Below are 16,720 nucleotides of genomic sequence, written 5' to 3'. Positions count from 1 at the left end.
TATTCACCATTCACCGTCAAGCATCGATTCGTCTACGCCACCCTCGACTTGCCTCGACTTGCCTCGTCTTCCTCTCCGCCACGGCGCCTGTTACAGCTTGTGCATTGTTGCGTCGTGCTGCCTGAATCTTGGAGCTTGGGTCGAATGCAGTGAATGCACTCGACTCCCCTGCAAGGACCATCGCAGCCACGACGATACGCGCTCTCTCCCCAGCGTCAGGCGTCGACAAAGCGCTTAACCGCCACAACGCCCCCGGCCTGGCAGCATCGACACCCTCCCCCGCCTTGTGTGAGGCCTGCTCCGCCGACTAGCCTCTGTATCTGAGACTGCGCCTGCATTCCGACCTACTCCCGCAAAGCACGAAACACGCCGTCTTCATCTCGCTTCGTCTCAGACAGGGTGCCTGTCGACGACACCGGCCTCAAGCTGCCTCCAGGACCAGCCTCGACGCTTAGCGCAACCCACGTCCATCGATAACACCGACGTCGTCCCCTCCATCAACAAGAGACGTGGGCTTGGCACCTGAACACATCTGATCCCGACCATGGCCTATACGACAAAGTACCACGACGACTCGGACGCCGATGACGAGTTCGAGCGCCAGGCCATCTCCAGCCCGACACTGCCCGCAGAGTACGAGAGCTCTCCCACCAGCTCCGGCCCGCTGAGCACCGAGCACACGCCCACCACCTTCACCCACTCCAGAGACAGCAAGAGCAGCCCCACGGGCCTCATCATGGACTGGAATGAGGACCAGACGGCCGACTTCATTGCCGACCTAGGCCTAGAGCAGTACTCGGACAACTTTGCCAGTAGGTCGCTATATCATGCAACTTAACCGCCCGTCTTGCTAATGACGTCTTTGCAGATGAGGGCATCACAGGCGACGTGCTCGCCGCACTGCAGCACGCCGAGCTGAAAGAGCTAGGTGTAGGCAGTGTGGGCCACCGCCTCACTATCCTCAAGGCTGTCTACGAGATCAAGATACGGCAGAATGTGCCTCTTGACCCCGAAGACTATGTGCCGCTTTGTGAGTTTACAGCACTTCCCACCCAGCCCCCACCTCTAGGCCCCCCTCTACAACCTCCATGCTAACCCACCCTATAGCCGCAGACACAGCTGCACAGGAAGCCCCGCCCACCCAAGACGACTTTGCCAAAGTCATTCGCGTCGTCCAAGCGCGTGACGAGCGCATACACACGGCCGAATCCGAGCTCCGCCACCTCAGAGAAGACCTGAGCAGAGTAATAGACGAGAACAAGCGGCTGCGCGAAGAGATCCTGCCGCTGATGCGCATGCTCAAAGACAGCCAGCCATTGCCCACGCCCCACGAGCACAACCTCACATCACCGCCAGCTACGCAGGAGTCGAGATCCGTGGGAAGTAGTTTGTCGCGTAAGTTCTCCACCAAGAAGCTTTTCCTTGGATCTGCGCCAAAGAACCCCTCTCCCACCATTCAAGAACATCGCGCTCTTGTCGATCATTCTTCTTTGGATCCTTCAGCAGCAGCCATTGCAGCCTCCTCACACCTTACAGCATCTCTCAATGATGGCCGCCCACAAATGTCGCCAAACTCCATCGCCCAGCCCTCCCCCACATCACCCGCCTACACACAAAGCAGCCGCCAGTACACCCGCGACTTGCGAAGTGCACACGACCACGATAGCAACAGCTGGAGCCAAACCAACACATGGAACTCGGATACAACAGCTGTATCTGACCGCAATCGCGATCCCCGCGCTACTCCCGCACCATTATCGTCTCGTCCGATGCGAAACAATGCCGCACCAACGCCGACCCCCGACGATCGAGACCCACCTCTTTCTGGTGGATCGAGTGCAATCAACACCCCCGCTTCTTCCAATCCCGCTTCTACTCCGTCGACGAACCCACAAGTCGAGATATTCAAATCCTTCCGCGTATCCATCGACGACCCGTGCCACAAGGTGCTTCCCGTTGCGCTCAAAAAGTATAATATTACGGCAGACTGGCGGCAATATGCATTGTACATTGTACACGGTGATCAAGAGCGGTGTCTGGGATTGAACGAGAGGCCCTTGATATTATTCAAGCAACTTGACAAGGAGGGCCGGAAACCCATGTTCATGCTTAGAAAGCATGCGGCACCACAAGAAGGCCATGTGAGCACCGTGGGTGGAAATGATGTACGGCCCGTCAACCCACAGACAGAGAGCTTTGGGTGGGGGAATCAAAACAGAGGCACACCACTGCCCGGTGGTGTGTTGTAAAGGAACAACCACGCTGCCAGTGCTAGAAGAGATCAATTTTGTCGTCCTGGGGTAGGACGACATTGTAAGAGCATGGGAATACATGAGAAAAAGCCTCGGCTGCCTGATGGCTATGCACGTTGTGCAATACGGTGGACATATGAAGACACCAGGGGGGAGAGAAGAGAGAAACAGTCTACATCTCTGAAGAGCAAATGGGCGACAACAACGTGTGTGGCGTCATCACATGCAACAAAGCACTGCATGGCTGGAGTTTTGGGCGCAATCTTTTTCCTTTTTCACTTGACGGGCGCCACACCTTTTCTCCATTTTGGCTGGCATCGTTACGGCTCTCCTTTGTCATTTTACTTCCATTTGTGACTTTTTTTTTCTCTTCAAACAGCAATGCAACGGGGAACTTGGGGGAATCATCACCAGCACAACTGTGTATTTTACTTGCTTAGAAAGGGGCCGGGGAAAGGGGTTCACATGTATACTGGGTGGGAGCAGAGTGGAGCATAACTGGCTGGGTTAAGTGGGGTTTAAACGAAGAATTCAAAAGAGAGAAGGCGAGAAGGCAATTTTATAAGATGGGATGTTCTATTCGTTTCCCTGTCGTGTTTGCTCTGTGTAGAAGGGTACGTTTTTCAGGAGACCCCCATAACCTGGTCCTGATACTGAAAAGAGCCTGAAGAGGTCCTGGAGAATGGGGGAGACGGGAAGCCAAACGAGCAGAACAGGGCAGGAGAGAGAAAGAACGAAGAATGGCGAATATAGTCGGTTTCGTCCGTAAAGTATCATTATCATCATTATCAAGACATGTATTGGAACAAGGTCCCTCTATTAGTATGACTACTATGGATAACCGAGTGGGAGGAGGGACAAGGCGGGGTGGCTGCAACGTATTGTATTGACTATCGTGTCATATTTCAAGCTCACAGGCTGTTATGGTGGATGCCATTGCCCACCGGGCAGTGCCTGCCACACCAGCACATCATGTGACCCCCAAGCACCTTCTACCTGGACTGAACCCAGATATTCTCAACAACATGTGTTTTTATTCTTAAAAATATTCTCTATCCAATTCCATTCCCCATGTCACAAAAAGGGCAAAAACGCCAACCAGGCCTTCCCTGTCCACGCCTTCTTCTCGCAGATTGCCGTGGATTATAGTAGATTCTAGCGCCTTGATGTATCATATCTCCGCATCATGTATGCGACGAATGTGTACTTAGTGAACTGGACAAGGGTTCTTGTCCCTGATTTCCCGCCGTCTGGGTTACATGGAGTGTTTTGTGCTTTGAGCGCGGCCTTTTGTCTGATGCTTAGTGCGGTGTGTGCGCGAGTCATGGGAGATGGGGGACTTGTTACGCGTTACATGCATGTTACGTGTTACATCGTTAGCGTGTTGTGATCTTGATATAGAAGTTTTTATTTTAGATGTTGTTCTTTTTTTGGCAGGCTTGTGAACATGGCGGGCTTGTGGGGAGGGGTGTGGATTTGTTGTGCTGGGTATGGAAGGATGTGGCTGTTTGGGCTATTTTTGGGAGATGAGGGAGGAGGGGAGGATAGAAACGAGGTGTAGGGCTTGGAGGGGAGAGGGAAATGAGTCTGAAATGGAAGGGGAGAATGAGGGAGCGAAAACATGCGTGGTTGGGAGCGAGGGCGGTGTAGATGGGAGTGCGTTATGCGTGGTCTTGTTGATGTGTCTATATTTATATCAGCGTATTTTTTCACCATGTCATTTCTCTTTTCATGCAAGATCAAGCTCATTGAAATCCTGCAATATCAAACTCCTGATGTACAGAATATTGGCACAGACTTCGATAGTTTGTGAGTTTTTTAAACTTTGGTTGCTAGAAAAGGTAGTGCTTGATCCGTATTGTACTTCTCTCTAGAGATAAGAACGACAACCGATGAAACATATTCCGCCTTAATATCGTACAAGGGTACCAGAGTTTTTCCAACGAATACTCAAAATCAACTAGTCTACACCATTCGTTCACTGCCTCCGTTCGTCCTCGCCTCGTGTTAAAACTCTCTGTACAGATAGTCACGTTAGTAACTTTTGTGCCTTTCCATCCAACGCCTCATCTTTGATGATTTGGCTCAGCGACTTCTCCACAGACGGTTCGCCACACCAGGAGGCTAGAATCCCCGAGTCGTTTCAAGCGCCCCAATTATCTTGTGGGAGTTCGGATCCTTTTCGTCAAAACAGAGCTCAAGGTCGTAGAATCTAGTATGTGGATCAGGTTTCTTACGCCAGGAGGCTAGGATACTCCGAGACTTTTGAAGTGCCCTAGCAATCTCTCTGGAGCTCGGATCTTTTCCCTTAAAACAGCGCTCCTGCTCGCGGAAATTAGTGTATCGACTACGGAAATATTCATAAGCCGAGGTTTCAACACTTGTGAGGGCCTCTAGTCCAACAACAGTAGGATGTCCAGAAAGAATATCCTTGCGTAGCTTCTCCAAATCAGTAGGCGGAATGTCGGGATACTTTTTCTTAATTCTCCGCCGTAAATCTTCAAAGAGTTCTGCTCTTTTTGCTGCAAACTAAGAACGTGCCTTTGGGAGAACATCTGATGGAACACAGATGCCAATTTGCCTTGCACGCTTTTTCCGACTTTTAGGGTTACTATAGACGATGTATAGCTTCTGCGCGAGTTCGCGGCTTCTCCAAGTGATGAAGGTATTTCCAGTAGGCAGAAACTTGATTTTCGGTGGTGCGTGGCCTAGATCGAATATGATCTGCTCTCCCGCTTTGTTCGTGTACGTCTTATCGCCACTCTTTCCATATTTCGCATTGGTGTGAAGCTGTCGTTTCTGAGTGAATATATTGCTGGATTGTATCACCGGCCGGTGCATTCCTTGATTAGACAACTGTTTCTGTTCAACGTCAGTGTCAGCATATTCACAAATCATTCATATTATACCTTGTGTTGATCATAGCAGTTCTGAGTCAATGTCTAGGGAACTCTTTCAGGTGATGCAGTTATGAAGGAGCTGTAAACAAGATGTCGCAGTAACTTTACGGCGCCCATTGTCGGGTTTGATGCTGTGAAAGGAGTGTCAAGCGATGGCGATCTGTGTATGCTCAAGCGTATCGCAACAACCGCTAGATCCTTCATTCTGCAGCTCGGCCGTGTGAGTAAGGGTGCTTTGAATGTGAGGTTCTTGATATGTTTTCTTTGACGTCCAACTTGCAATCTGTGACTTTGACTTTGGCAACTTGGGACAGCTTTCGTACCTCTACGCGAGTGCGGTAGTGATGATGGTACCCGAAGTTTCTCACGAGTAAGCCTTCAAGCCGGTATTTTTCGCATTGATTCGAGCATCACTGGGATTTACCTAGAGGGTGTTTCTATACCTTCCATGGATGTGACGATAGTACAATCACGGCGGGAAATTGTGGAGTACTTCTTCATGCACCACTGGCTACCTAATGTGGAGGATTGGAGCAAGGTCGCGGACTTGATATATCAATGGCTGCTTGCACCTGGTCTTTTGTCCGCCTGAAGATGGGGTGATTAAGTTGGCATCGCGTCCGCGGTAGAAAGTACATCCGACCCGGCGGAGGCCGTGCGCTCCGGAACAACATGATCAGGAGTTGGCTGAAACCTACACTCTCTTGGTAGCCTCAGCTGTTCCAGGTCACTATTTGTATGTCCGGCTCCAACGACTTCAAATACAGAATGTCCAATACTGTAGCCCCAGAGAAAGAGAGCCACGTCAGCATAGCGCAATCACAGCCAATCAACGCCACTGCGTTCAATCGCTACCTAACGCTCATCGCCATTAAGCTTGCTAGGCGCTTCCGAAAACAACCTGATATCCCCATACTATTTCTTTTCAAGAAGCTATGCGTAAAGTGCGGTACTCAAGTTGATCTTAGCGAGGCTTCAACTATGCAATTCGTCGCAAAGCATACCTCGATTCCAGTCCCTCGCGTTCACTGCGCTTTCACGCACAAAAACCGAACATATATTGTGATGGAGCGGATACACGGAGAACCAGTTTGTGACAGCTGGCGTATACGTTCAGAGGAAAGTAGGGCGAGAATACTAGCCCAGCTCAAGAACATGGTTGAGGAGATGTGTCGCATCACGCCTCCGGATGGCATCGGTGTCGCTAACGTAGATGGCGGCTCCTTGTATGATATGAAGCTACCTAGTTCATCGGGTCATTTCGGGCCTTTTAGGACGATCCACGACTTTCACAGGTACCTGCGAGGAGGTCTGGAAGCACAGCCAAACCATTATCCGGAGATCAGTGAACTCATCTCTCAGCAAGACAAATATGGGTCCCCTCCACCGGTATTCACTCATGGAGACTTGCACAGCGCGAATATTCTCGCTTCTGGGGATAAAGTCGTTGGTATTGTTGATTGGGAAACGGCTGGATGGTACCCTGCTTACTGGGAGTACACTACTGCCTGGAATGTAAACCCGCGAAATTTAATCTGGCGAGAAGCCGTCGACAAATTCCTGCAGCCTCTGCCGGAAGAACTGAAGATGGAAAGGATACGGCTCAAATACTTTGGAGATGTGACTGACTAATATATGCAGACTCCGCAACAATCAATCGATTGACATGATTGATTCCTATATAGGTTAAAGAATTACTTCATTAGGCAGCCTTTAACCTAGATAGGAATCAATCATGCCGATCCGATTGATTGTTGCGGAGTCTGGATATATGCACAATTGCCCAGTCTCAACCGTTATATTATTGTCTCCTTCCCCTCGATCAAGTCGTATGTAGGCACCTTTTTCATATCAAAGTTTGATCCAACTATCAAAGCGATGCTCTTCCCTCTTTCGCTGACAGTATTCCATTGCACTTGTTTTGACCTTCGTCCATTCCGTCACACCTGTCCCCAGAGCTTTTCCGTCTGCTTCTAAACTCTGCAATGCTTCTTGTACCCAGGCAACACAATTCCATCCCACTACGCCTTGTTTGAATGGTGTGTTTCGAAGAATGGATTGAAGTCGATCTTTGTTCTCCACCTTGGCTATCAATACTCGCACGAGCAACGCCGATGTGGGTAACATGGAAGTTTTCTTCTCTTCGAAGAGCCATTCCATTTGTCCTTCCGCTGTAATGCCGTGTTTTGCATGATAACGCGTGCCTTTGCCTTGATCGCCCTGTTTCTCCTCTTTCTCGTTTTTAGGGCCAACCACAAGCGCCCAGTGGTAACTGTGTTATTATTAGATTTATCAATGAACTCCTCTGCAAAATATGCATTATACTCTATGTAGTTACTTACGTGTCTTCTTTGCCGGGCATAGTGGGTGATCCGCCCCGAGCGTAGAGTGCAACATAAAGACGATCTTTGTTGGATGGTATCGTGCGGAGGTCAAGACCTGTGGTCAGAGAGTGCGCAAAATTAACTGGTTATGATATCTGATAAACCTCAAAGGGATCTGCGATAGATTATCGACACATCATGGTGTATGTAAGTTAACCGTTGGTTATCGATTCTCGGTTCGCGGTTCGCGGTTGACTAGTCGCGGCGCAGTAGATCGTCTCAGGACGCGTTGACATCTAGGCGCCTTCTCTGTGCCAATGGAACCGTCCCTATCCAACTTTGTGCACCCCGGTTTGATCCGGATAAGCACCGAGCATTTTTGCCTGCGACAGCTACGCCTCATTATTGTCGAACCCAATCTCAATGCGAGCTCAGTTGTATGGTCTTTTCAGATGTACTAACACTTGCCAATCCGTGTTGGCTTTCTGGCTGCGTCACACACATAGTAAGCTCCCTGCCTACTGTTCGAGACCATACTGATCTTAAGCTTGAACATGCAGGGGAATCATGTCAAGCTAGTTCGTACTTCAATTGTGGTCAAGCATCCAAGTCTACCTAGATACCTACGTAGTAGTAGCTACCAACCATGGCGCTATGTCATTCCCTCGTTGTTGCTGAGAAAGCATTTATTTTATAAACCAGGCATATAATCCTCGAGATGGCACTGTAAAAAAAACTAGACGGAGTTCAACGCTGCCTACCCAGGGAACGTTACCGTTGTCCGGACCTGTGTCACCCACTATTCCCAGATCAGATTAGCGTCAGGGGTCGAGCGATAGAAGAAACCCGAAAGGTATAGTCCAGATTTACAGGTAGCTCGTCAGCACCTTTGCCTGTATTCTCGTGATTCAACACAACCTACTGGGGCGGAATTGTTCGATGCATCAAACTCGAGTGTGCCAATCCGAGAAGACCAGCTGCCAGGGTCGTTATATATTGGATGATCGTGTCCTATGCGGGCACTAGTGTATAAGTGATAACGTAGAAAAGATGCCTGTACCGAATTTGCGATAGATTACCAAGACTAAATAACTGAACATAACTCTAGATACCTACTATCGAAAATGAGTGACATTATGGTACATTATGGGTAGGAAATTTGCGACCTCACTAGAAAAGGCTGTAATGACTGGAATAAGTCTTCTTTGAAGACACAGTGTCCGAAAAAAATCCCTTGTAAAATATTAGATAAAACAGTCAAGAGTCTGTCTGTTCTATCGTCATCGTCTGCCCTGTCGGGTCGCCAGACCGTATCGTCTCGCGTCTGCCTTGCCCAACACAGCATCATATGGTGGGTCGTCTGTCTTGGTTACGAGGAACCGTGTGTTATGCTGATGCTCTGGGTCGTGCTCCAAGTACCAGTAGAGATCAACATACCCTTCCGCTTCTTCGCTATGCATCTGTGTCCGTATACGTATCGTTGCGTCTTTATCGAATGGCTGGGTGTCCTCGCGAAGGACGTTTGAAACGAGCCGATGAGATATGTAGTTCTCGTTGGATGATTTGTCGTATGAAAGAATCGCAGCGCGCGATATTCTTTCGCCCTGAAGCTTTCCGCAGCACACCCTTATCTGTGTTGGTGAGCGGAGGCTGTGCTGTTGCGCGTAAGTAACGTCAACAATCCCATTAGTGGTCTGAAATGCACGCACAGGTTTAGCAAAGGTGAAGAGATTACAGCCCATAGTGTGTATGACGCATATGAGCGCCAGTGATGTCGCTTTCGGATTGCGGATGGGGGTGTGTGGTTATGGTTGTAAAACAAGAACAGCTTGCCGCGCTTTCGCGAGCCCTTCCACCTGGGAGCCTGACTAAAACGAGCGGAAAAACCCCTTCTACTGTCTCCATTGTCATGAGGAGACATAGAGTGCGATACATACTGCTTACACATAAACTATCATGGAAACATAACACTGATCATTACACCGAGTACAAGAATAATGTATATCCTCTTGCCGTTGACAGAATCGTTGAGTTGCTAGAAAGTTAGCTATACGCCTGACCATCGTTTGGTCCTCCAAGGGTCCGTGCTGCAGGATGAGTCCAGTCCAGGACCCCGTAAGTGTGGCGCATTCGACTAAGCCGGTTTTGTCGCGATCCCGCCCTGCAAGCACATCCGGGGGACGAGTAAAACTCAACACGCCAAGCCCGATCTGGCCAAAAAGTAGGCTATTCTACTTGTGGCCAAGCAGCTTGCGCGGAGCGAAGTTGACCGGTGCTCTAACGTGTTCCACCACCGAATGCACGGCCCCACCGAATGCACGGCCCCACCGAATGCACGGCCCCACCGAATGCACGAACACCACAAATTGCCCACCTTAAACTTCAGCCTATACAGCCACCCACAATAGATAATTTCACAGGAATTTTTAGTGTTAGGTTTTTATCACATTACAGAGTATATTAGGAGTTTTTTATTACATGAGCAGCTTTGTAGGTGGTCTTATTGGCCGGCTGCGTTGGGTGAGCTGCGGAGCAGCCGATGCAGCTTTATTAATAACAAGAGGAATCCTATTAGCTATAACAGTCGCAGCAGCGTTAGTAGGCTTAAGGCTTTAACTCTTACCCTTTTAGTATAATTTAATATTATTTTAAAGTTATTTCTAAAGCTACTTCGCTATCTTATCTTCCTCGCGCTAAAGGGCTTTCTTAGCAGCTAAGCGCTTCCACTCCTCCTTCGCTGCAACTCGCTTTAAACGACGCTCTTTAAGTACTTAAGCTTTAGTAAGCTTCTACTACTTACGAAGCTAAATTGCCTTACTTTTTTACCGCTGCAACTCCTATTCTTATGTAATGGGCTAGGCCCAGTCGGATGAGACTCGGCTGGAAGCCTCGGAGACCAGAACATCAGAACCTGCCGATACCGGACAAAGGACCCGCCCGACACATCGGTTACCGGTAAAGATATCCGGAAGCCGGATGTCTATCCGAAGAAACTATATAGCCGGATAGCCCTCCATAGATCTTAGGTTAACGAATTCATCTGATTCTTTCTGGCAATTGCCTTTAGGGTCAGCCCCTTTCACTTAAATAGCTCTAGATTAAACCTAATAGATAAGGGTGGGCGTTAGCGACGTACTATTAGCGTAGATGCAAGCTATAGTAGTGATCTTGTAAAGGCACTAGTACACTGCAATAGTTAGGATGCCTCTAATAAGTGAGATTGTGTGTACAGATCTATATACAAGTACGAGGGGAACTTTATTATTCCTCGCACGGGCCAACTGCCAGCGTGGCACGTGATTGTATGGCACGTGATCGCGTGAGGGATCGTAGGTTTGATCCATCACACTAGACTCCGCAACAATCAATTCAATCCGGTCACTCTCCTAGACCCACTTACCTATCTAGGTAGGGCTTAAACTCCTATAGGTAACTACTAGGCTTAAAGCGGTAATCAATCAATCCAATCTGAACCTTCTAGGACCCACTTAATTGATTGTTGCGGACTGTGCATCACACTACCCCCCCTTCAAAAAAAAGCAGGTTCCGTCGCTTAAAGTAATTAAAAAGAGTTGTCTAGCTTGCTTTGCAAAAGCTTCTGTAAGCCTAAACAGCAATGTTGCCGGTATTGCGAAAGCTACGCGGGCCAATAGTCTCCTCCGTCTGCTGTATCGTCGGGGCTCCTGGTGGAGGCTTAGGATTGTTAGAGGATGCGATCACTGTAATCATAAGTAAATCCTGTTTGCCTGCGAGCGTCGCAAACTTTCGATGTGGTCCTGGAGCTTTAGGGCGGGACTCATGGTACTGTTGGACAATGTCTGCGGAGTCCACCAGGTTCATGTATGGTTCCCAAGATGGGTTGTCGGTGCCGGCGGGGTAGTTGGTCCATCGCACTAAGTATTGGAGAAGACCGCTGCGAGAGTAGGGGTCTTTAAGTCTCTTGTTGACGCGGGAGTCTAGGACGGCTTCCACTTCATAGCTTGTACCATCTTCCTCGTCGGGATCGGCGAACTCAGCTGGTGCGGAATCGCGCAGTTGACCAGGCAGCGGAGCCTCCTCGTGTAAGTGTAGTAACCACGGGTGGAAGACGTTGTGGAGCTTGCCCATCTCTGGAGGCAGGAGTAGTTCGTAAGCCATATTGTCAATGACGCGTGTGACAGTGAAGGGACCGCGGTTCTTGAAGTCAAGTGATAGACTAGGACGTGTAGTACGGAAGTTACGGGCGTCCAACATAACTTGATCGCCGACCTTAAACTCAGGCGCTGGGAGCCGGGCGTCGTTTGCGTATTCCGCCTGTTTAGCTTGTGACCATTGTAGTTCGAGCCGAAGGGCTTTGCGTAGCGCGTCTAGCTTTTCTGCAAACTTGTTGGCGTTGTCTTGATCTCTGCGAGCTGGGGCAGTGAGACCAGTGTTCACCTTAGGTGGTTCAAGACCAGACTTCGGGTCATAGCCCTTAGTGAGGCGGAAAGCGGTAGTCCCAGTATCGACGAAGGCTTTCACAAGGGTATCAACCTTTAGGTCCACCACAGGTATAAACTTCTTCTTCTTGCTAAGCCGATCAACAATCACTAAGACGTTGGTATATGTGCGGCCGTTATCGGTGCAAGGAGGCAGGTGCGTGATATAGTCCATGCTGATGCTACTCCAATATCGCTCAGGTATCGGGAGTGGATGTAGGAGCCCGTGTTTCCCATCGCGGTAAGATTTCGATCTCCGACAGGCCAAACAGTTCTTGACGTACTGTGCTACATCATTTATCATCTTCGGCCAGTAGTACCAGCGGTTTAACATGTCGTAGCTACCGTGTTTGCCGCTATGGCCACCGCAATAGGATCGGTGTACGCGTTCGATGATCCGGGTGCGCAGGGTGCCTGATTCGGGGATGTAGACCTTCTTCTTGACATAGAAGACTCCGTCGTGTATTGAGCAATCACCAAGCTCTAAGCGTATCCTGTTTGGACCGTGAATTAGGTGGTACGGGATGCGGCGCTGGCCATCAGCTTTGGCTTTGAGGATAACTTGAACGATGTCGTCATCCGGGTAAGCTTGTCGAACGGTCTGGAGGATATTGGCTTCGTCCAGCGACGTGTCCGGCTCCGTAAGCGGTGCAGCGGACGTGTCATCGACCTCCGCTGTGTCTCCGAGAGCGAAGAGGTATTCGTCGCTAAAGTCGTCCGTTTCACTGTCTTGGTACATCATCATGGCCAAGGAGACTGGGGACGTCCGGAGCTCGTCACCGAGGGCGTTGGCCAGATATACAGCGTGTCGGGAGCCACCGTCGAAGTGGAAGCTAAAGGTGGCAACTCGACACTCAGGATCCACCTGGTCAGGCTTGAGGATCACTTGTACCTGGTGTTGACGTCGCTCATCCTCGGCGTTAGCTGGAAGATCGCCCGGTCGGCGAGTGAGTGCGTCGGGCTTAGTTCCTTGTTTACCAGGACGGTATTTGACTCTAAAATTGAACTCAGCTAGGAACTCAGCCCATCGAGCTTGCCGTCGGTTGAGGCGTTTGGTTGTCATGAACGTCTGGAGGGCCTGGTGGTCTGACAATACCAAGATGGGATCATCAGTACCTGACAGTTCAAACCTCCACTCCTCGAATGCTCGAACAATCGCGAGGAGCTCCTTGTCATAGATCTCGTAGTTGCACTCGGCAGGTGTCATCTTATGTGATAAGAACGCTACAGGTCGTAGAACACCTTTGTGCATCTGCGAGAGGATAGCTGCGGTAACGAAGTCCGACGCGTCAGTCTCGAGCCACGTTTCCAAATCTGGGTCAAAGTGGGACAGTACGCCCGCTGTTTTAAACGCAAGCTTTAGCTGTTCAAAGGCTTTCGCAGCTTGTCCATTAGCTTGGAGAGGGAAATGTCGTTGACTACCCTCCTTGGTGAGTTCCGTGAGTGGCTTAGCGATATATGAGAACCCTTTAATAAACCGGCGATAGAAGTTGCAGAAGCCGAGGAAAGACTGCATGTCCTTCACTGATCTCGGCAGTTGCCAATCGAGGACAGTGGAGACCTTCTCCGGATCCATTTCGATGCCGTCGGTGGTGAGGATCAAGCCTAAGTACTTGACTCGCTTGGTTTCGAACTTGCACTTCGTGGGATCCAACGATAGTCCTGCGCCTTGAATCTTGCGGAGAACCTTTAGGACATGCGAACGGTGGTCTTTCTCGTTGTCGCTATATATAAGTATGTCGTCTAGGTAGGCGGTACATATAACGTCCAAGTATTCGCGCAGCGTTTCGTTGATGAAGTTTTGGAACGTCCCTGGTGCATTGCACAGTCCAAAGGGCATGACCATATACTCATAGAGTCCGTACCGGGTGAGGAAGGCGGTTTTCTCTTCGTCACCTTCTTTAATCCGAACGGTGTTGAAAGCGGCTACAACATCGACGAGAGACATAATCTGAACTTTGGCCATGCGCGCTAGAGTTTCTTTGATGGCTGGTGGCGCATTTCGATTCTTCTTAGTGACGTTGTTGAGTGCTCGGTAGTCGACACATATGCGGAGACCTCCTCCAGGTTTCTTGACGATCAAGACAGGTGACGCAAACGGGGAGTTACTGGCCTTGATTAAGCCCTTTTGCAGCATGTCATCGATATACTTCTTAACAGCCTCAGTCTCGGTACGAGTGAGTCCGTAGACATGAGGCTTAGGGGGCGTAGTGTCAGGAAGCAGGTCGATGGGGTGGTCGACTCCTGGTCTTCGTTCGGGGAGTTGATGAGCCAGATGAGGGTTGCGGCGTCAGCTTCCCGATCATAGGTGAGATACTGGCTGTCGAGAGTCTCTAGGAAATCTAGGAAATGGCGAGCTTTGACATCTCGGATGTGCTCGTAAGCTTCGCCTTGAATGCGGAACTTGAGGTAGTCAACCGCTTGCCAGTCCTCTGGGTATGTGCGACACTTGGCCACTGCCATCTCGCGCCACCGCTCGTAGTCGTCGTCGACCTTGCCCTTGAACGTCTCAAGTTCTGGGAGTTTGTAAGAGAATCCTCCACCGGCGGTAGAGGGCGCGACGGGCGGCGGTCGCGGTACTGTAGGAGCGGGGGCGTATGGGTTCGATGATGGAGGAGGTAGCGAGGCGTCGCGCACGGGAGTACGGTTATCCCATGGGGTGTACCCAGCTCGGCGAGGATCTTGTGAGAGTTGGTCAGCGGTACCATCTACAGGTCGCTGTAGCAAAACGCTTGATTGTACAGGCCGTACTGGGTCGTAAGATCGCTCGCGCCGCCAGAGGGTGTACGGCTGATAGTTGGGTTCATGTTGCAGCAGTCGGTCGGTGACCGTTTTTGTCTCACGTCTAGCCTCGGTGAGCTGGAGGTTGAGCTCATCGTAAGCCTTATCCTTAAGGGCGAGAGCTTCGTTCTTGTTCGCCTCCATGTTAGAGTACTTGACATCATACTGGTTAAGCTCGATAGAATAGCGATCAGCTTGTCCTTTGAACTTGTCGCAGAGCTCAGCGTTGGCCTTAGCTTGGTCTGCCCACCAGTCGGCGCTGTCAGACTCCTCCTTGAGCTTCTGTGCCAACTCTGCGTAGTTAGGACCGCTCTCCGGTTCATCGGCTCGGCGGGATAGGTCCTCAACCTTCTGCTTGAGTTCATTGCGTTCGGTGGCGGCAAGGTCGCGCTCAGCGGCGAGGGCTTTGAAGGCGGGGTCATCGCGAACGTTGGGGAGTTGTTCTGACGCAGCTTTGAGCTTTCCGATGTCCGAGGTGAGGCGTCGGATCTCTGTCAGCTTCTCCTTGTACAGGTTGCTGCTAACCATGCCAACTTGTAGTTGTTTACTGTTCGAAGTTTCATCAAGGGCTGCTTCAACATTCGCTAGTCGGTCTCGTAGAGCTTGAGTCTCTCCTTCATTGCGGTCCACAGTCTGCAGATGCCTATTGATGGCGTCAGTGCAGTTGCGTAGGGAGACTAGCGTAGAGACAATAAATCGCCACCAGAAGTCGGGACGATCCTTCACGTTCTTCTGGAGGTTACTAGAGTTAGTGACAGTGAAGTCGTTGATGTTGTGGGTGATGTTGCCATCAGTGCGGATTCGGCCTGTGCTAAGGGAGTAAAAGGCATTGCTGTGCTCGTCAGGTTCGGGATCCTCTTGTAATTCGAACCACTCGGTGTCAACGGTATAACGGAGGTAAACGTAGTTAGAATCTTTGAGGTATTCGAGCAGGACGTCGTTGATTTCGATGCCGACAATCTCGCGTGTAGCAGTCATGGGCTCTAGGTCGCCGCTAGCTGATACTGATGGCTGGGATGACGGATGGGCTGCCAGAAGCATGCTCTCTCGGCGGTTGGAGAGGCAAGCTCGTACTGGTACGAGAGGCGGGCCCATCTGTGATTGAGTAGGATCCTGGGAAGCTTGCCCGAAGGTGGCACCGGTGGCTGAGGTACCTTGGGTATTCTGGGTATTGGCCGGGTTTGCCATCGCGATGATCTTTTCGTGTGTGTTGCGCAGGGCTGACCGTAGGGTCGCGCTTCTCGAAGCTCGATGCCTTGCCTTCTGCCTACTTGTCCGTTGATGTAGGTGGACCTGTCCTTTACCAGCGTTGGTGACAACCCCCACGAGCAATACTTGCCTGTTGAGCCTGGTGTCTCTGGTCTTTTCGTGTGTTGCGCAGGGCTTACCGTAGGGTCGCGCTTCTCGAAGCTCGATGCCTTGCCCTCTGCCTACTTGTCCGTTGATGTAGGTGGACCTGTCCTCTACCAGCGTTGGTGACAACCCTCACGAGCAATACTTGCTTGTTGAGCCTGGTGTCTCCACCCGTGGGCTTCTAGCGCAATACTTTGCGATCCTCGTCGTCAAGACCTAACCCGTCGCAGAACGTCTTGTTCTGCCCGATGTAGCAAGTCGCAGTTGCTCAATCGGCGGCGGCGCTCGGCGCGGACGGTGTTTCTGATAACTGAGCCTGATGCGAAGTATCCTAGGTATGTAGGGGTTGACACACAATAGTGTAAAGGCACTAGTACACTGCAATAGTTAGGATGCCTCTAATAAGTGAGATTGTGTGTACAGATCTATATACAAGTACGAGGGGAACTTTATTATTCCTCGCACGGGCCAACTGCCAGCGTGGCACGTGATTGTATGGCACGTGATCGCGTGAGGGATCGTAGGTTTGATCCATCACAATCTACTTATAGTTGCTATCCTATATAATGTGCCGTAGCTTTCCTTTCTTAAAAGCGCTCTTAGAGAATACCCGCTTTATCTTTAACAGCACGCTAATTAGGAAGCCCTTCTTA

General features: G+C 50.4%; 5 protein-coding genes across 5 annotated transcripts; 2 read left to right on the top strand and 3 right to left on the bottom strand.

Moving 5' to 3' along the window:
• Positions 1-544: 544 nt before the first annotated feature.
• Positions 545-2,249, top strand: PtrM4_105750 (RA multi-domain protein; the record flags this gene model as incomplete). Its single annotated transcript, XM_001936137.1, has 3 exons — positions 545-812; positions 869-1,030; positions 1,108-2,249. The coding sequence occupies 3 exons, from the start codon at positions 545-547 to the stop codon at positions 2,247-2,249; spliced, it is 1,572 nt and encodes a 523-aa protein (XP_001936172.1).
• Positions 2,250-5,890: 3,641 nt separating this feature from the next.
• PtrM4_105740 (aminoglycoside phosphotransferase) lies at positions 5,891-6,784 on the top strand (the record flags this gene model as incomplete). The annotated part of the gene is made up of 1 exon (XM_001936138.2): positions 5,891-6,784. One exon carries the CDS (start codon positions 5,891-5,893, stop codon positions 6,782-6,784), a length of 894 nt encoding a protein of 297 aa, XP_001936173.2.
• Positions 6,785-7,003: 219 nt separating this feature from the next.
• PtrM4_105730 (uncharacterized protein) lies at positions 7,004-7,514 on the bottom strand (the record flags this gene model as incomplete). Its single annotated transcript, XM_001936139.1, has 2 exons — positions 7,004-7,424; positions 7,495-7,514. The coding sequence occupies 2 exons, from the start codon at positions 7,512-7,514 to the stop codon at positions 7,004-7,006; spliced, it is 441 nt and encodes a 146-aa protein (XP_001936174.1).
• Positions 7,515-8,756: 1,242 nt separating this feature from the next.
• Positions 8,757-9,218, bottom strand: PtrM4_105720 (uncharacterized protein; the record flags this gene model as incomplete). The annotated part of the gene is made up of 2 exons (XM_001936140.2): positions 8,757-9,131; positions 9,186-9,218. The coding sequence occupies 2 exons, from the start codon at positions 9,216-9,218 to the stop codon at positions 8,757-8,759; spliced, it is 408 nt and encodes a 135-aa protein (XP_001936175.1).
• A 1,864-nt stretch (positions 9,219-11,082) lies between these two features.
• Positions 11,083-15,902, bottom strand: PtrM4_105710 (uncharacterized protein; the record flags this gene model as incomplete). The annotated part of the gene is made up of 2 exons (XM_066107663.1): positions 11,083-14,182; positions 14,251-15,902. The coding sequence occupies 2 exons, from the start codon at positions 15,900-15,902 to the stop codon at positions 11,083-11,085; spliced, it is 4,752 nt and encodes a 1,583-aa protein (XP_065962112.1).
• Positions 15,903-16,720: the final 818 nt, after the last annotated feature.

This window comes from Pyrenophora tritici-repentis, chromosome 5 (genome assembly GCF_003171515.1).
Source record: "Pyrenophora tritici-repentis strain M4 chromosome 5, whole genome shotgun sequence".
Classification (NCBI taxonomy): Eukaryota; Fungi; Ascomycota; class Dothideomycetes; order Pleosporales; family Pleosporaceae; genus Pyrenophora; species Pyrenophora tritici-repentis.
Note: the sequence above shows the minus strand (reverse complement) of the source record. Positions and strands in the feature narration are given on the sequence as shown.